Source organism: Poecilia reticulata, chromosome 17 (genome assembly GCF_904066995.2).
Source record: "Poecilia reticulata chromosome 17, P_reticulata-male-v2, whole genome shotgun sequence".
Classification (NCBI taxonomy): domain Eukaryota; kingdom Metazoa; phylum Chordata; class Actinopteri; order Cyprinodontiformes; family Poeciliidae; genus Poecilia; species Poecilia reticulata.
This window is the reverse complement of record NC_088846.1, coordinates 11,050,662-11,070,967: the sequence shown is the minus strand read 5'-3', so window position 1 is coordinate 11,070,967 and position 20,306 is coordinate 11,050,662. Positions and strand designations below refer to the sequence as shown.

Here is a 20,306-nt window from a genome sequence, read left to right as displayed (position 1 = left end):
GAGACGATGAAAGCATGCTCGCAGGATCTCTCCGTCTGTCTCTAAAGACCATCCCATCAACCCCAGTGTCCACCCACAGACCCTGACAACAAACTCTGCACACTGATTGGCTGCTGGATGTCGCTGAGGAAAGGTGGGGTGGAAGTTATGAATATGTATGAACTTTAACTGGTTGATATACTGCTGGAAAATAGGAGGAGAGATGATGGGGGAAGGAAGGAAGGAGGAAGAAATGAATGAAAGAGGGCAGGAAGACCTAAATGAGGAAAGGACGGAAGCCGCGCCGGAGGAGGGGAGGGGACGGGAGAGGGGGGATGGCAAAAAAAAAAAGAAAAAGCAATGACGAGTGGGAAGGGGGAGGTGAAGTATGAGAGGTAAAGAGCAAATGATGGACGTCGAGGGATGAGGAGGGATGGAGCGAGGAGAGATGAAGGGAAGGGAGGAGAGGAGAGGCATCAGGAGGATTCAGAGGACACTAATGAGACAAATTAATCATACCACACACACACACACACACACACACACACATATATACCCCTCCCCCCAAATCTTAACTCCAGAAGAGCGCAGCTCAACAGTGTTGTGGGTGTGAGCGTTTGTATGATATAGACTGGTCAAGAGAAGGTTGGAGACGGACAGGGGGGGAAAAAATCTATGTAAAAAAAACAGAGAAAGAGAGTGTGTGTGTGTGTGTGTGTGTGTGTGTGTGTGTGTGTGTGTGTGAGATGTGCCTCTGGGTGGCATGCTGTGCTGTGTAGGATGGGATTAGTTATGTGATTGGATAAGTGAGAAGGGGGTCCCAGAGGAGCAGGCCTCGCATTCACTGCAACAACACCAGGGGTGTGTCTGTATGCAGGGCGGAGCCATGCATTCAGCGTGCTAACCGCAGTTCAAAACGTTAATGTGATCCATGCAGGGTTAGGCTCCATCACTGTCACCCACCCTGCTGCAGCTCTAAAACGTGGACTTCGACTAAATGTGCAACGATCAAATGGCAGATCAACCCTAAAAAGGACAGAACATTAAATGCAACGAATCGTTGCATCTAAAACTTATTTTCATCACACTTATTTTGAGGTAGAGATGCACCAATCAATCAGCCAGAGATATAATCTGCCAATTTCACATTGATCAGTGGTTGGAAGATCAAAATCTCCCCTCCTGCCCCCCTGTTTATTAAACACAGGAAAACTAATAGCGATCCCCTCCTGCCCCCCTGTTTATTAAACACAGGAAAACTAATAGCGACTTCTATTTTTGTCTATAATTCAGTCAAAATAACGTACTTCGGTACTTTTCAGTATAATACAAATTGGAGAAAGAATAAGGTAACGTGGTGTGCTTTAATGCATAAACAGGGATAAATGATCATCAAAATCCAAATTGGAATCTGAAAATAAAGTATCTGAATCCATAATCAAACCATGTATATTAAAATGCGTTTGACGAGCCATTATTTGCTCCAAATTGTTTTTATAGTTCAGTGGAGAGAAGATGTTTTCATCCAGATGGCTAAAGGAGCATTTAGGGATTTCAGATGTGCCTTATTTCTGTGACCTGGTCGTATAGCTACCTAGGAGAAGCACAACCAAAGGGCACAGTCAAAACAGCCTACCTCCGAGACCATGCTACTTTTTTCAAATATTGTCTCAAACATTCTGTTAAGCATATGCCAAAACTACAGCAATGGGTAATTTGACTCAATTAGATGTCTCAGAAAACATTAACTACCCAGTAGTTAATGTCTCACCAACAATTCCATCCCCAACCAAACCAACCACAAGAGGGTTTGATGACCAATTAAAAAAAAAAATAAAAAATCTGAGCCATTTTTACAGATTTATTCCAAGTCTTTAGAGAAATCCTTCAATAAGTGCTCTGTGCTGCAGACAAACAGAGCTCTAATTCCAGCTACAGATGTCAACAGGCAGCACCAACAACTGTGAAAGAACAGATAATGGCTGTGAAATTGTGGTGTGGCTTGAGATTTATTTGTCTGCAGGGAAAAGGGCTGTTTGGCATTAGCGTTGACCTGTATGGAGCGGCGTATATTTCACGATGACAGGTGGTGTTTAAAGCCGTTCCGAACTCAGGTTCAGGTAAGCTGGTAACCTTAATCCAGTCATTACAGCGGCCATCATCAATTGCTAGTGAGCGTGTGTAATTACCTCCTCTACATTAGAGGCAGTCTTGGCTGAGGTCTCCATAAATATGAGGCCGTGTTCTCTGGCGAAAGCTTCACCTTCCTCTTTTTTCACCTCTCTCCTCGACTCAAGATCACTGCAAAAACAAGCAAACAACGAATTCAGGTAAAAATCATCCTAAAATAGCTAATTTTTTTAAAGCTATATTTACCCCTAAAATTTCTACCATGAACAAATTACTCATTCGCCTAGAAGTTCTCAAAATTTTGTCATGCTGCAACCACACGGAGCGCAATTTACTTACAAAGCAGTGCATATTGTGAAGTGGATGGCAAAAGAGAATTTTTGTTTGTTTTATAAATAAAAATCTGAAAGGTGTGGTGTGCATTTGTATTTATCTGGACATTTCTTTACACTGAGGTGGTGCTGATAAAGTGCTCTCAGAATTTTGATTTAAAACAAACTTACTTACAGTTGTGTGCTTTGCTTTTAGCTGACTGATATAACGATGTAAGTTTAATGATGAAAATAATGTATATTTTCCACTTAGAGCGTCATAAAACCTCCAGAAAAGTCAACAACTTTACATTCAAATTTTCCTGGCAGCTCTCTTGATTTAACCTTACCTCACATAATGTTAAATCACAAATACTTGAGTATAGAGAGAGAAAAAAAATACAGCAAAAATACAATTGAATGCCAAACATCAGAGTTTGTTTTAAGACATTAAACCTTCTTGCTGTGCACATTTTAGTCTAGACACACCTGTAAGAGGAGCGTATCAAAAGAATACGAACCTATTCCTTTTCACAATAGAATATTTTCAAGCGTTGGTGATTGCTGCCACACATTGCTGATGGTCCAGCCTTAAGTAGGCCAGCATGTACTCTTCGTTGTGGAAGAAAGGAATAACTCTACCTCTTGTTGCCAATGAGCATGATGACCATATTGGAGTTGGAATGTTGGCGGGCGTCCTCTAACCAGGTCGTCAAGTGGTTGAAGGTGTCCCTTCTGTTGAGCAAGCACAGATTTTTTGGTTTTTCTCTGACTGCACTGTGAAACTGGAAACATAAGAGACCAACAATCTGCTGTTGTGTATATATACACACACACACACATTCACGCAGACCCTAATTTAAGAGGTGACAGATATTACTTTCTCTTGAAAACTGTTAGGTGATGTATCACTTCCTCTTTTATTGCTTGAAACATTTAAGAGAAAGAAAAGGCTCATCTTGTCGTCTGATGGTTTAAATAGAAACATTTAAACTGTCTTCTGTCTAATTTGACATCGGGTTCCCCTTAGAAACTACTGCTTCGATGTTTCTGATACCAGGCATATGCAAACAGTTATGCAGGAAGTTTATTGCATTAGACCATTATTGCATTGCACCAGAACATGCATCAGCAGTTGTTCCTTCCTATTCGAAGGCTTTTACGTGTTCTGCACGGTGCAAACAAAAAACAGGAAATTAAAGACAAGAGCTTGATGTGCAGCAAAGATTATTTTTAAGGATCTTTTTTTTTTTAAACCGTAAAAATAAAAAAAAAATTAAAAAACAGAAAAGGGGGTCTTTTTAGATTATGTATTTTTGACCTCAAGATGTTCTTCAGCTGCATTTAGAGAGGCTACAACAGAACATTTTACAACACATTAAAACTTCACATCTTTTCATGTTACCACTTTTTAAGACAGTTTTTTTTTCCTTTTTGAGGTTTTATCCAGTTTCTGCGTTTCTTGGAAAATAATCCCCAAATTGTTTAATCTCAGTTGAAAGAGCAACACTTGAACATTAAACATTCTTTGAAAAATTCCTAAGAATGTGGATTTACCAGCGGATTCAGAGAACCAACCTGTTCTGGTGGCGTTAAGACTGAACTGCAGATTGTCACGTAATGTTCCTCAGGGCTGCATTCTTTACCTTGTCCTTTTCATAAATAGGATGTCCAGGGGGCACAGTTTTAACGAGTGAATATGTTATTTTCTCCTTTTACCTTGTATATGATATTTAGCTACATGAATCTATAAAAAAAAAACTGATTATATGTTTTGGATTGATGTTGATTAAATTTAGAGTGATTGTGTTAAAACAGACCTGAACTAAACCCGTATGCCTTGTGAAATTGCTTGGGATGGCATTTGTCATGAATTGGGTCAACATAAAAAAAAAAAAAAAAGTTTAATTAAACTAAATAGAGATTATATCCAAGAAATAAAGTCTGGGTTGGTTCTTAAAGGAACCATTAATACTGAAAAGGAAAGGCAGAAAAAGGAGTAAAATTCAGTTTATTTATATTGAAAAAACATTTCCATCATTTGCATTTAGAGTTTCAAATAAAATAGCTCAATACCCCAAGTAGCCATCAAATTTATATATCCTCAATAATTGAAAAAGGCACAATTTTTATCCACCTTTAATCATTTGTTTTTCACTTCAAGTCCAAAACGGGTTTATCTCAAACTAATGGCAAAAGCCAACGTTGCCGACAGGATAGAGAGGCAGCGAAAACAAGAGGTCGGGATCATAACATTGCTCAACAGAAAGTCGTATGACTCATTTCATGCATTTAGATAAGGTGCTGTAGATGTTCACTAAACATAAAGTTGAGCAGTAGCAGCCAGTTCAGACATGTTTGCAATAGCAGCAGGGTGGAGAGAACTCGATGGTATAACAAATTGAGTACAAGTAGAAGGCTGTAGGAGAAAAAGAAAAAAAGAAAAAAAAGAAGAGATTTCAGGAAGGAAGAAAGGTGCCTGTGTTGCCACGCTTGCAGTCACGTTTTTTTTTTTTTTTTTTTTTTTTTACTACCGAGATGCAGGCTAGTGTAAGCTTATCTGAACATGCATTTCATTCCTTTTTCATGCATCACAAAAAAAGGCTATTATTTAAAGCTGACTTCCAGTATATAGGAATTGGGCTGAGATAGAAGAACAAGCCTTTTCAGTGTTCCTGAATGCATCCTAATTGTGCACGATTGGCTGGGTTACCTTGTGATGTCATAGACTAGCAGTGCTCCGGCTGCTCCTCTGTAGTAAGACCTGGTGATGGACCGGAACGACTCCTGGCCAGCCTGCACACACATACGAACATGTTCGCTAACCAGAAAGAAAATAAAACACGAAACGCCGAAAATACCCGCATCTGCTAATGCTCTGCTTTGTTGACTGGGCTGAAAACGAGTCTCTGATTAATCACATTTAACTTAATAGCAAAATTCGTTTGGGAGTCCCGGTGTAAAGTCCAGCTCCAGGTTTTCAGGCACTGAGGAAGACAGAGCAGAGCCTGTAACTGGATACAATGAAGATCTGTCTTTCACTCTCCATACACCCGTCACGGAGTCACTACTTTCTCTCTACGAGCACGCAGAACCTTCCAGTTTCTCAATTTATGCTAAACAAAGGAGGTCACATAGCGCAGGCTGCAGCGCTGAAGAGTTTCGGATCAGACGTGTAGCCATCATGTCATTCTTGACAGCCCATCCTGCTCAGAGTCACCTTGTACTTTCACTTCCTCTTCCATTATTCCCCTCTCATTGTTTCACCTCTCCTTTGTCTTCCTGCTATCCCTCATCTTTTCTATGAATCTCCCTCTTTCCATCCCTCTTGTCACTATCCAGCATTCTTATTAGCTATCCACCCACCCCCATTCCAAAGTCTATTCATTCTTTGGCTCCGTTCAGTTGTACATTAACAATGTTGTCTGTGTTCGTCCGGGCCACGGAGGAAAACAAAACGGCACTCTATCCCAGCAGCTGCGAGTCCTGCTCTGCTCTGACCTCATCTGAAAAGCCAGACAGACACACAGGCAGCAACACCAAGTCAATGAATCATTCAGCAAGTCAGAGCACCAGGCAGCTAGTTTTGTCTCCCAGAAACACAGGGAGGTTGAGGGAGGGGGGATTTGGAGTCGGTCACCTAACCAGCTAGCAATAAAGCGATGAAAATGCTCGGCTTTCGAATAAAACGTCAAACTAGCTGGTTGATGAAGAGTCTGTAAGTTATTCAGAGGGCAGTCAACCAGCCTGTGATGCCATTAGTGAATAAATGATAAATAAGAGTGTAAGAGAGAGAACACTGTGTCTGTCTGCCATCTGGCCAACAGGCTTTTGTGCAGAAACACACACACACTTATTCATATGGCAAGTGCAGCCCACTCAATGATCCAAATGGCTTCTGTGTTCGCGTTCTGGTGACGGTGTATGATTGCAGAAGGCGAGCCTGGCCTGGTTTCAGTTCGGCCTTCACTGCTCCGTACCTGGATGGGCCAGGTGAACAGTAGTCGTTGTCTAGGGAGAACCAAACATGCAGGACTGAGACACCAGAGGAGCTGGGACAGATACATTGGAGGCCTTTTCGCTCTGGTCTTGTCACTGTTGATTTTTTTATTTTGTTTTTAAATGGAGTTCTAACTCCACCTGCTGGTCGACTGTTTTACTGCACGTAAAAAAAAAGCACTCTTTTTAAGACACTTTTCTTTTTGTACTTTTTATGATACACTGCCCCTACATGGCTTGGCTCAGAACAGCTCAGGAAGCTTTAAAGAGGTGCTTACAGCAGTCAGGAAGACATTAACCCCTTAGCTCCTTCACAGTTAACATTTTTCTCATGAATGGGCGAGGGGGGTGACAACTAAAACGGAAAACCTGCAAATCACAGCAGCCCTTAGCATTCACCTTTATCCTAAAGAGTATTATTAATATTCACAGTGGTGTTTTAAATCAGAACTACCCAACCCTACTTCCTCTTCTGTGAAAACATCAAATTAAAGAGTATTTTGTGGCTGAAAGCCTTAGCTTGTACGATGTGTTAGCATGCTAAGGCTTAACACCATATTCTGAATTTCATTTCTCTCTTAACTTGTAAATCTCGGGGAAAGCAGTTTGAGTCTAGTACTTATTAAGAAAAAAAATCAATAAAAAATTTATAGACTGTCAAAAAGGTTCAGAATGACAGCAGCACGTGTGACCACTGGACACATTAGCTTCCTGGAGGTTTTAGCTAGCAGGGTACATTAACAAATACACTTTCAGGACTTTGTCATCTTCGAAAGTTGCCAACCAAAGTTATGTGGCTTTAAACTAGATTCAGGACTAACAACAAAACAGGAAGCGAAAACCAGCAGCATTATACGTTATATATTCAACCAAAACATTAAAGCAAAATTCACTGAGGTTAGCTGGTGACTTGAATCTACTAAATTCCAAACAGGTCACTGCAACATTTGTGGAAAGAGGACCCAAAAGCTAAACAGTTTCAAAAGCAGTGAGGTGTTTAAATTGAAGTCAGATGAAGACCAGAGATGTAAGAAGCCATTTAAAATTGGATTGAAATTGTATTTTTTAAGGTATGTCTGCAGTTGATTCGGGCTTCAAGGTAGAGCTAAACCTTCAGTAGATTGCAAACATTTTAATGGAGTTCAGTAAAGCTTCTCCATTTGGCCCTTTGTTTCACTCAGTCTCTTTCTATAAAGAGATATGCTGAAGGTGGAAATGTTGGCAGTCTGCTGGAAATCGCAGAATTAAACTAAATTCTATAGAAATACACATTACTACAGAGCTTTTCATAATGCTGGCTATGCTATTTATGATACTGGAGGAAGATACAAAAAAATTATTTACAAAGAAACTCATAGCATCAAAGCCAGACACTGTCAGCTAGAAGTAACTATACTACATATAATTCTCTATTATTGAAAAGTTATAAAATATATATTTATCTATAAATAGAAGCCTGAAGGAAGACATTACCATCATATTTAAGACCTAATTTAAGAGATTTTCAAAGCAGCCTTGCAGCTTACTATTATATCTGCAGACTGCTTTAGAGCGGCCTTTATGAGAAGCAACAACAAGAGGAAATGGAACCGCAGCCAATAGATTATTTACCGTATCCCAGATTTGCAATTTGATCTGTTTGCCATCTATAGTGATCATCCTTGCGCCGAACTCCACACCTAAACGGATAAAAAAAACACAGAGGAATAAGAACTGAGCACGTTCTGATAAAGACTTGTTTAAAACCTTCTGATTAATTAATCAACTGCATGCATTTATAAATTATTTAAAAGGTTTATACATGATCAACACAGAAAGACTAAAAAGAGAGTTCATGTATCATATGGAACAAATGGAGAAGATAGAAAAAAAACAAATTCTGACACAAATGACTAAAAGTGTTTTTTCTGGCTGAGTGAAGCAGAACTTTTGCTGTTCAAGCACATTTATATGACACATCTAAATACTTTTCTTCAAGTTGTCAAATAAAGTAACATTTCTTTATTCAGAATGGTTTGAACTGCTTTTATTTAAACGTTGTCCTTTTAATGCCACACCCAATTCATGATAAATAAATACTGGGACCAACCCAGCCCAGGACTGATCATACGAAAATCTATTTGCATAGTAGGGGCAGACTCTTTATGAAAAAGGAGCCGTGGTTCCTGGGCTTATGTCAAAGGTGTGGTGTTTCTGATATGCATAACGCACAATGTGAAGCACTGAAGCATGCTTTTTAATGCAGATATTACTGAGATCAGCAATGAGTTGACAAGAAATAGGTTTCATCGACAATTTCTCAAATAGATATGCATACAGATGTTTTCAAAATAGGGAATTCTCTAAAGGCTGTTTGCTTAATAACACAGGTACAAATAAAATAAGTTGTTGGAGATTTAAATTTAAATAAATTGAATATTCAAAATTATGTTTGGAATGTTAGAATTCTTACAAAATAGATTCAATATTACATTTTAAAGAGTATTTGTAAGTTTCACAGTGTGAAGGATAAATACATTTTTTTTTAGTGTAGCATAAAGTGTTACTTCTGGCAAAGTGCATGAGTTTGTGTCGGCAATTAGTGTCTAATATTTCATCACAACACTTAAATGAATACACGCGTGTCTTTTCTTACCAATGGTGAGGTCGTGAACTGGCTGAAACCGCTTGTCTGTGAACTGTAGTAATAGACATGACTTTCCCACACCTGCCAAAGGAAAAAAGGGGAAAGACATACATGAAAAGAAAGCATTTCAACAAGACTGAGCACATCAGTGTTTGTGGGTGACTTAAATATAGGCTTACAAATAAAATCCATGCATATTTAACAGGAGAACAAAGTTCAGATGAACTCAGCAGGGAGGTTATGCAGCTCCCTGCTACTGTTAACTGTTTGTATGTTGAGTGACCAGTTGGCTACTTCCTACGTCTGATACCACTGGTTTTTCCCCCTAGTTGAAAGGGCACTAATGAATCTGCAGTGATTAACACCTTGCTACTCATGATTTCAGCTCCGAATGTTGCTTAAATACTTGAATGTCAAGTAAAAAAAAAAAACTATCAATAAATGCCCATGTCAGGTCATTTATTCAATATGCCAAACTGTAGTGTTACAGATGTTAAACAGAAGTTGCAAACTGAGGTCTTTGAACACATTCCGATCCTGGTCAGTCGCTTTCAAAGAAGACAGTATTTTCTTCGACATACAACATCCCAAACAACTAAAAAGTAGTTACTCTTAAGACATTTCCATACACACAACATCTTGATAGCCGATATGCTGTGTGTAAGTTTAAAAGTTGATTTGTTTCACCTTTTCAACCCAAGTTTTAATAAAACATTGTTATGTGAACCTATATAACCATTCAAAAAACATTAAGTTCACAGTATTAATGCTGACAGTCACTCACACCCCTCGCGGGTAGGACCATAAACTGATTACTGAACAAGCTGGCTGTTCAGAGTGTCGTAGCCTAGCATTTAAATAATGGAAAATTAAGTGGAAAGACAAAAATGAGGAGGAAAAAACAGGTACACAGACAAAACAGATGAGAAATTTGAGAGTGAACCAAATTCAAGTTCAGAAGGTGGACTTCAATGTGCATCACCATTTTCCCACCACTTTTCCCAAGGTATATACATCTTAGACACCATGATTTATATCATGGATGGGCTCAAAATAATAATAAAGTCAATTCAACTCTGCAATTGTACTATTAGCATACAGAGATTTAGTACACAACTCCTGATATTCAAAATATCAGCATCCGAGAAAGGCCTTACGAATGCTATATTGCGTGCACTCGTTTTGGGTTCACGACTACAATTCAATATACTGCACAGCTCTACTGGAAAACAAGCATTATCTAAATTAAAAAACGCAGAAGTGAAAAGATACCAAAAAAAGTGTGGATGAAGTGCTAATGAGAATGAAAAAGAGAGACACCCAAGAAGGTGACAAAGCAACATGATGCACCTCCTCTGTGGTTTCCAAGGATTGATGCTGCCAGGCAGTGGCGTTGCTAGGAAGGTACAGGGTAATGACAACGATAACAGACAGACCTAATTGACGAGGCTTTGGTAAAAGTAATCATACCATCATCAGCTCTATCACACTTATACGGGGAGGTCTGTGGCTATTTGCACTCTTTCCTAGTAATGCTAGAATTATGGCAACAGAGAACGTTATTCTAAATTGTGCAACGTTTTACCATGTTGTCACCATCCACAATGCTTATCAAACTATCCCAGCACCCTTTCTGGCCCGGCAGCAACAACTTTGATGCCTATGCTGCAGAAAGTAAGGGCAAACTGTCTGTAGCAGACTGCAATCAAAGCCTGTCGGGCTACAATGGTGAAAGTGGTCACAATCACAGCAGCAATTAGTGGGGAACTAGGTAATGTTGCTATAAAAGCACCTTCATCCGGTACCAAGCTGTGGTAATGACGCCTCATCACAGCTTACCGTGAAGATACTTTTAACTGTACCCACACAAACAAGAAAAATCTGAGAACATAGAGACAGGCAGGAGGGAGCAGTTTGGAAATGATATACTGGATCTTTACTGAGGTTTTTAGCTTAAAATAAGTACTATTACAACTGGACATGTAGGAGGTACAGTGGTGTGAAAAAGTGTTTGCCCCCTTCCTCATTTCCTGTTTTTTTGCATGTTTATCCCACTTAAGTGTTTCGGAACATCAAACCAATTTAAACAATAGTCAAGGACAACACAAGTAAACACAAAATGCAATTTGTAATTGACGGTGTTTATTATTAAAGGAGAAAAAAAATCCAAACCATCATAGCCCTGTGTGAAAAAGTGATTGCCCCCCTGTTAAAATATACTATAACTGTGGTTTTTAACACCTGAGTTCAATTTCTCTAGCCACACCCAGGCCTGATTATTGCCACACCTATTTTCAATCAAGACATCACTTAAATAGGAGCTGCCTGACACAGTAAAGTTCACCAAAAGATCCTTAAAAGCTACACATCATGCCGAGATCCAAAGAAATTCAGGAACAATTGAGAAAGAAAGTAATTAAGATCTATCAGTCTGGAAAGGGTTATAAAGCCATTTCCAAAGCTTTGGGAATACAGCGAACCACAGTGAGAACCATTATCCACAAATGGCGAAGACATGGAACAGTGGTGAACCTTCCCAGCAGTGGCCGGCCGCCCAAAATTACCCCAAGAGCGCAGCGACGACTCATCCAAGAGGTCACAAAAGACCCCACAACAACTTCCAAAGAACTGCAGGCCTCACTTGCCTCAGTTAAGGTCTGCGTTCATGCCTCCACCATCAGAAAAAGACTGGGCAAAAATGGCCTGCATGGCAGAGTTCCAAGAAGTAAACCACTGCTGAGCAAAAAGAACATTAAAGCTCGTCTCAATTTTTCCAAAACACACCTTGATGATCCCCAAGACTTTTGGGAAAACATTCTGTGGACCGATGAGACAAAAGTGGAACTCTTTGGAAGGTGTGTGTCCCATGACATCTGGCGTAAAAGGAACACTGCATTTCAGAAAAAGAACATTATACCAACAGTAAAATATGGTGGTGGTAGTGTGATGGTCTGGGGCTGTTTTGCTGCGTCAGGACCTGGAAGACTTGCTGTGATAAATTGAACTATGAATTCTGCTGTCTACCAAAAGATCCTGAAGGAGAATGTCCAACCATCTGTTCGTGAACTCAAGCTGAAACGAACTTGGGTTCTGTAGCAGGACAATGATCCTAACACACCAGCAAGTCCACCACTGAATGGCTGAAGAAAAACAAAATGAAGACTTTGGAGTGGCCTAGCCAAAGTCCTGACCTGAATCCTACTGAGATGTTGTGGTATGACCTTAAAAAGGCCGTTCATGCTCGAAACCCCTCTAATGTAACTGAATTAGAACAATTCTGCAAGGATGAGTGGGCCAAAATTCCTCCAGAACGTGTAAAAGACTCATTGCAAGTTATCGCAAACGCTTGGTTGCAGTTGTTGCTGCCAAGGGTGGCCCAACCAGTTATTAGGTTTAGGGGGCAATCACTTTTTCACCCAGGGCTATGATGGTTTGGATTTTTTTCTCCTTTAATAATAAACACCTTCATTTACAAATTGCATTTTGTGTTTACTTGTGTTGTCCTTGACTGTTGTTTAAATTGGTTTGATGTTCCGAAACACTTAAGTGTGACAAACATGCAAAAAAACAGGAAATAAGGAAGGGGGCAAACACTTCTTCACACCACTGTATGTCAGGAGCAGGTGAGGGAGGATTTGTTTAACGCTGCCCAATAGGAACGACAAGACATGGCCTGGTATCAAGGTATACAAAGATTTATTTTTAAAGTTAAAAGTTTTTAAAACTGCCAGAATGTTCTTGTGGTTTTCAGGGAACATGTCCACAAAATGTCAGAACACTTTGTGTGTTATAGCAAGTTAGCCCACAGGAACAGCTGGGAAATTGTAGCCAAACATCTGGAGATATACAAGATCAATAGAAAGGACTGAATTTTAAATAACTCTTAAGCGAGATTCAGGGGGAAATAATGTGCTGTAAGCCAGTAATTTTAAAACAAATTACAGGAAAATGAGCCTGGTATTTTCTGATGCTAATCCAGTATTTCATTATTGTAGAAGAACTGACATCTGATCTGATTTTTGTTCAAACGGGGGCTGATCGAAAGCAAAACTAAACTCAGGAGTTTTGAACATGGCATTCGCAATGTTTTTATTGGCTGCACTTCCCGTGAGCCCGCCCCCAGCTCCTGAGGAGAACAGGTTATGTCCTCTGGTCAAGGAGCAAACTGGTGGTGGGATGGGAATGGATTTTTTTTAGTGCGTAGACCAAAGTCTGGGCAGTGGAAACACAAAGAACTGGTGCTTAGTAAAGCCTAGCAGTAGTTAAGCGCTGGAATCTGCAAAGAGGAGAAGATCCTGAAGAGAATCTTTGGTGTAAGGGTCTCCATCAACCGATGGTAAAATATCACAGCATGTATGTGGCAAAGTGAAGTAAACCACAAATTCATTCTTCACAAAGGGACACCGCTAACATGATTTTCCAGTTTCTGAAACAGACTTTAAATGTAGTCATAGCAACTAGCTCTTTATGACCAATATCCTTATAAGCTGTCCAAACAGAGTAAAATTTAGACACGAGTGCTTTGTTTGTGGGTATTCGCAAACGGAGACGTTTATAACTTAAATAAAAGATGTCCCATTTAGAAGAAATTACACTACAGACACTAGAGTTTTCAGCTGAAATAAAATGCTTATATAAAGTAGGTGTAACATTTCAGTGCCATCCAATATGAATGTTAGAAGGCTAATTAATTAGTTAGTGTTAAACACAAAGTACAGCAGTGGCTGACTGATGTCACACACAAAAGAAAATGAAAGAAGCTGGATGATTAATAGGAGTATTATTAATCATCCTATTTATTTCAGATAAACTAACTGAGCTGCAGCCTGACAACAAGAGGAATTTTAAATTAATTTACAGAACACACCATATTTGATGAGGCCCCACAGCTTGACAGGTAAAAACAACAAGTTTTGGTTTTCTATTAAATGAAAAAGGGGCATCAAAAGTGGATGCATTTGGCTGAATGTGTCCGTTTTCAACCGACCTATGCGCCGCTGCTGCTCTGCTAAGTAACCTGAAGCTTAGCAAGGTCAGCAGACTGCATCCCAATCCCTGCTGAGGAGTCCAGCATGGTGTCAGTCCACATAACCCGTCCTCACGTTTGAGCATGAACTGAAGACGCCCTTCAGCACGTTTGAAACACCAAATTGGTTCTTAAAACAAAAACAACTCAGGAGATTTCCGGGGTCTGATTCTAGTTTTAAACGAGGGATTTACTCTCGACTGTCGTATTCTCAGATTAAATTATCCTAAATTCCTCCTGATTTATACAGGCCAGCCCATTAGAGACCGCAGTGCAAGTCAAATCACATGACAGCTGTGAACCACAGGGATGACTCAGTTAAAATTCCACTTCTTGACAGTGAGCTACTTCCCTTTGGAAAATGACATCTTGCTAAACGGAGCTTAAAAATAGTCCTGAACAACATTAGAAGTCACACAGAAACGTTTCCCCTACTTGGATGCATCTCCCTCCAGTTTATACATTGGTTAGGTTAGGTAATATTTTCTTATGAAAACAGTTTAAGCAAAAAATTGGCTATGAGTAGTCCTGCACATTCTTATCTAAGAAAGTAGCGTTAGGTTATAAAAACCTAATCCTAGCCACATGTACAGTTAGGCTCAAAATCATTAAGATTTAATGTAATCTTAATTTTTCAAACACATTTCTAAATGGCATGATTAGAGTCCCGAATTGAATTTGATGAGGAATCTGTGAAGAAAAACAAAGATTAGGGTGATGGCAAGGAGAGTTTCCATTGTAAAAGACCTGGAGGTCATAAGAAGTAATAAATCCAGAGGAAACCTGCAAAAGCGGTAAGAATGTACTGATTATCAAAAGTGCTTAATGAGTGAATGGTGGGGAATTCTTGTAAAGTCAAATTTAAAACGTACAATGACAGAAATTAAAGTGTTGTTGGAGATGCATAAAAAAATCCTTGAGATCAAATGCCAGAGAAAGCGAGTTTTCTTAGAACAGAATGATGTACCACCATCCCTCCCCCACTTGTTGCTGCCCAATGCTGGTCCAAAGAAGCTGTTTTACTTTCCACTTATTAACCAGCAAGACAAATTCAGTTTTTTTGTTTCGGAAATATTTTTGGTTGCGTAAAAACCCTGACAGTTAGGATGTGGAAACCGAAGGATCTATAGTTGTTACTGAGGTGAGGATCTTTATGCCAATAACGTCTCTGGAAAGCCTGGCCTGAAAACCTGCAGCCATCCCACTTGGTACAGAATACCTGTTTTTACTCTGTAAGAGTTCAATCTATAATTATTTACTTCTGGATGTCCTCGTCGCTGCCTTATGTAACAGAGCAAAGTCTCTCGGCCACGCTGGATAGAGGCCCAACTTGTGTGTGATACACAAGGAACGGTATTTCTCCTCGTGTAGCTTGTTTGATGTTAGCTACCAAACAAGAACAACAAGAGGAGGAAAAATAGTGCTACGAGGAAGGTTGCTAAATGCCTGTATGTGCCACAAACCCAGTACAAAATGATGCTCCTTCCTGGTAGTGCTGATTAACAGATTTTACATTTCAGAAAAGGTCTGAGGAAGTTGCTTCCTGTGTTTTAAAAAAAGAAGACTGACTGGCAGCGAGTCTTGCTCGTTCTCCTAACGACGGCTGCATATCAGAAAGAACTGGATGAGTGAACTGATGGAATTTGGTCAGCATTTCTAACTGATCCTGTTGGACAACATGCGACACACAGTTTGTCTCACTGATGGCATGGGGCCGGTTAAGGTGAGACTATAGCCTGAGGGACGCCGAGGGAGTGACTGGAGACTTTGATGGCTTTCTGTATTTCAGTATCATTTAAATTTAACACATAAAGTGATTTTTTTTTTCATCACAGACAGAAACACTCCACTCGCACATCTCTAATCTCTGTGGAGATGACGGGTAAAACAGAGAGTGTTAAGATGTGAATCTTAACTAATTTGTAAACTGGCAAGATAAAACCCAACGCGTTTTTTATAAAATAGAAACATTACGATGTAAAACAAATTGCTACAGCTGAGAATATTTAGAGAGAAATCAAAATATTCAAGCTAGGAGATTAGATCACTTTATTTAGCCATTGCAGGTAAACACATATCACCTTGTTGGTATCATTAGCAAATAAATTTCATTTTTATTAAACAGCTGAAAATAAAAACAGCACTACTGTTAAATCAAATGTTCAAAACAAAGAATAAAAGCTAAGCTCTTGCTGTCCATTAATGAACTCTAGTTTTAAGCGGCATGACTATTGATGTCTTTCTTCCCATTTGCTATATAATCAGGCACATGTAGCTTTGTCTGTTTGGAAATGCTGTTTAAGAATACACACAGCAAGCCAGTTGACAACTGGCATATCTCTTAAACAGATATTTGCAAATTTACAAGCAGGACAGATATTTAAACTATTTAATGAGATAATATTAATGTGTCGTATTTGTATTACTCCATAAAGAGCAAGATTTCAAAGAGTTTAACATCCAAAGAGTTTAGAACTGTTACCTTTTGAGGTTTTCTATACTTTTGAAGTCTAAGAATCAAAATCAAGATAAAAGTGTTATCTGCAACTCTACTAATCAATGTTAAATGATTTCAGCTGTTGCAAGAATACTTTTTGTTGTTTTCCTTTTCTTTGAAATGCAGCTCATATTATCCAATTTTGTTTTAGCTTTGTCTGTTAATGTCATTTAACATTTTTAAACCAAGGCCGTCGTACTGTGAGAATCTCATACCAACCTATTTAGATATTCAACATTGTTTCGTGTTGAGATATGTTTTTTCTTTCTTTTTTTAATAAGTGTTTACTAATTAAACCAATAAAACGCCACATGCGGGGAGCATAAAACTATTATTATTAGACAGCTCTGAGTATAAATCACATAAAGCTATAATGGGGCTGTTAGCTAGTTAAAAATGCAAACTTGGCTCTCAAGCAACACTGTCAAAAAGAGTATACATTAGAAACAGAAAAGCAAAAGAATTTTTTTTTTATTTCGATAAATTGCTCTTTTCATAAAAGAAAACCTGTTTCTGAAGATAAAACTCAGCAGCGAAAATATATCTTGGTCTGACAAACACGTAGTCAAGCTGGGACCTTGGCAACAACTCACTGAAGCATTTATTACTAGAAATGACAAGAGCCAGCACAGCATGATGCTGTTTTGCAATAATCTTCCAAGTAAACACGGTGTCCATCACCAGTCATCTAACTGGATGAAATTACAGTAGGGCCCTTTACATTTTTATAACTTATTTCAGTGTAGTTAAATTTTATTACTTTAATTTGATGCTGAAGTGGAAAAAGTACATGCTGAGCTGTCTAAAGTAAAACGTACTTTGAAGCGGCTACCGAACCAGTCTGTTTTCCCAACACCGTCTCATCTCTAAGGTACTGCAACATTTAAAAATTCACTTACGCAGCTAACTCAACAGCCCCCACCATTAGTAAACAGATGATAGGATTGTCTTCAGAATTACGGGGTAACCAATTAGGATGAGCCACAACTTCAACAGTCTCGCAAAATCTTTTAATGAGAAAAGAGAAGCTTCAATCATGAACAGAAATGTGATCAAAAACTAGAAGTGTCTCTACGCCATTTCAGTGGCTTTAGCTTTAGGCCTGTGTGTCAATGCTAATTTTAACTGTTACCGGCGGTAAATATAGAACAAAAATATACACTACAGTTTTTTTCTCGTCTGTTTTGAGATCCAATATGATGACAATTTGCTGTCGTGACAGCTGTTGCTGAACATTTACTAAAAGCTAAGCAGTTAGCGGGTATGCTAACACCCCCACCCTCGACGCAAACGGACAAAAGGCCAAACATCTGCCGGTGTAAACAACCACAACGGTACAGTGATGATGGGGAAAGCATGTGTTTACTTATCCGTCACCGTCAGTGTGTTTTTGATACATTCTGATATGTTAATAAGAGAGAATTAGAGCTGTCATCCCACCCCTTGGGTCTCTGCTTTTACCACGTCATTGGACTATCCAACACTGCGGAAACACATCGCTAACTGGTAGCTAGGTGCTAACTGAGTGCTAACTGCAGCTTACCCGTGTCCCCGATGATGATGTATTTGAAGAGATACGCATACGCCATGGCCCCTGGTTGTGGCAGTCAGTTGTCTGAACCGTTACACCTTCGTAAAACCGAGCGAGAGCCGTGTGAAAAGAGAGGCTGATAGCTTGTTAGCCTGTTTTTTTTTTCTGTATCGGTGCTCAGGAAGGAACAATAAACAGCCAGAGCCTCGGCTCAACGTCACACGGTCCGCCCTCGCCACGCTACAAAATGATATGTTCACGGTATCCTCGGAAACGTCACGATGTGTTTCAATGCATCGTACAAAGTTGACATTCAAGAATCAGACAACATTCAACGATTCATCTCTTCTTATTCTGCTTAAATATATACACCAGCATTCTGAATTTTGTATTATTGTCTAAAGTAAATTTTAACTGTTGTTATAAAATAGTAAATAGATTTGTAAAACAGTAAAGCCTCTTTGGCACCATTTACGGGTTGCTATGGTAACTAAATCAAGAAAAAAATAATCTTTTAATGCATTTTTTTCTCCTTCTAAATAATATTTTCTCTTGTATCACAGACGTTTCTGTTGTATTTTGAGAGCCACTCAGTCCATGTACAAAACATTTTATACGAATGTGAATATAAGAAGGAATACTGAGCTTAACTGTTTATTATGACTCTCCCCACTTTGTTTACAGTCGTGCAAAAAAAAGTGAATATACTGCTCCGTTACATTTCATGACAACATAAAATAAGGATTATTGAGCATATTTTGGTTTTATTGTTTGTTGTGTCAAACCTTTTGAAAACGTTCTGGAAACACCCCTGGAACTAAACATTATTTGCATCTGAAAGGTTTGAGATGTGTGTGAAGGTAAGTTTAATCCCAAAATTAAAACATAGTGAAATGTAAAAATATAGAGAAACCAAAGCAAAAACGGACCCTTTTAAATGTACAATTCAAAGTATTTGGAGATCCCCAGGTCTTTAACACCCTTAAATGAAAATTCTGCCAAACTATTTTTTTGTGGGAAAAGCTTCCACAGATAAAGCTTGACCCTCCCACTACAGTAGCCTACTATTTTTCTGAGCTCCCTAAAATATATTAAAGAATGATTTAGTGAAATACAAGCTCATGTATATGTTGGAATTAACTGATTTTTCAATCAGGTTCCAGTATAATTCTGTAAATAAAGACCTCTTTTCATAGTTTTTATCATGTGAATGCTTCCTGAATTTTTCCAGATTGTTGTGTCAGGGCTAGATGAACGAAATATTGAAAACGGAAGCCTTAGGGATCAATCAAAACCCATTCAAATTACTTATGAATTACCTACTTCTCCTGTGGCAGCCTACACAACGGACAGGAAGAGAGCAGAAACTTCAAGAAGAAAGAGGGAAACGAGAAAAAAAGAGTACTTTACTATATGTGTGTGTTTTTCAAACAAACTTGTTTGCATAATATTACAATAAATGATAAATACTTTATGCTCTTTGTATTTAAAAGAAATATTGATTTACATCTAATTCCACTTGATGGCAGCATGGAGCAACTGTGCCTTTAAGATCCATGCTAAAATGTACAGCCCTTTTATGAGTAGACCGTTTTATAAACATAAGAAAGAAGGTTAGATTTGTAACACATTTTAGTGTGACTTTAGTCGACTGCAATATACTTATTTTAGGTTACTTTAGGTTATTTTCCACATCTTAAGATCAAAGATTTCTATGTGCCCATGGTGCCGTTGACAGGCCAGGCTCAATCTATATTTTTCATACATGAGCAAAAAAAAATGTAATCTAACAGAAATAATAGAAATTACCCAAAGTCTTTCTAAAAATGTATTTTGTTTATTTTATAGACATTGGTAAAAGGTATAGATAAATCCTTATTCCAAACAAATCACTGTGTTGTATCAAGACATGTAGAGAAAGAGGCAAAAAGGGGTGGCAGCTGGTCAGACGCTACATGCCCTAATCAGACCAAAAGCTCCATGGTAACTCTTCTGCTGGCTACAAAATTTAATTAATTCCACATCGGACTGAATTTTTCCTGCTGAAGTAGAGCATCGCTCATCAGGGGATTCGGTCTTTTTTTTAATTATTATTTATCATTAAACCCACTGATTAAACCCTTTATAACAGTCATTGTCTGTCATGAGGATTTTTTTGTTTACATCTGTGACACTATTGCCATAGTGTGTGCAAATATTACATGGAA

The 20,306-nt window shown here is 38.8% G+C and overlaps 1 protein-coding gene across 1 annotated transcript in view; it reads right to left on the bottom strand.

Moving 5' to 3' along the window:
- Positions 1–18,352, bottom strand: part of rab2a (RAB2A, member RAS oncogene family) — a 28,508-nt gene extending 10,156 nt beyond the window's left edge. The window contains exons 1-6 of the mRNA XM_008433661.3: positions 18,112–18,352; positions 9,055–9,126; positions 8,031–8,098; positions 5,134–5,216; positions 3,063–3,155; positions 2,169–2,280 (exon numbers count right to left, since the gene is read on the bottom strand). Coding sequence (XP_008431883.1) covers positions 2,169–2,280; positions 3,063–3,155; positions 5,134–5,216; positions 8,031–8,098; positions 9,055–9,126; positions 18,112–18,157 — 474 coding nt within the window. The 5' untranslated portion in view covers positions 18,158–18,352. The remainder of the gene's footprint in view (positions 1–2,168; positions 2,281–3,062; positions 3,156–5,133; positions 5,217–8,030; positions 8,099–9,054; positions 9,127–18,111) is intronic.
- Between the last annotated feature and the right edge of the window lie 1,954 nt (positions 18,353–20,306).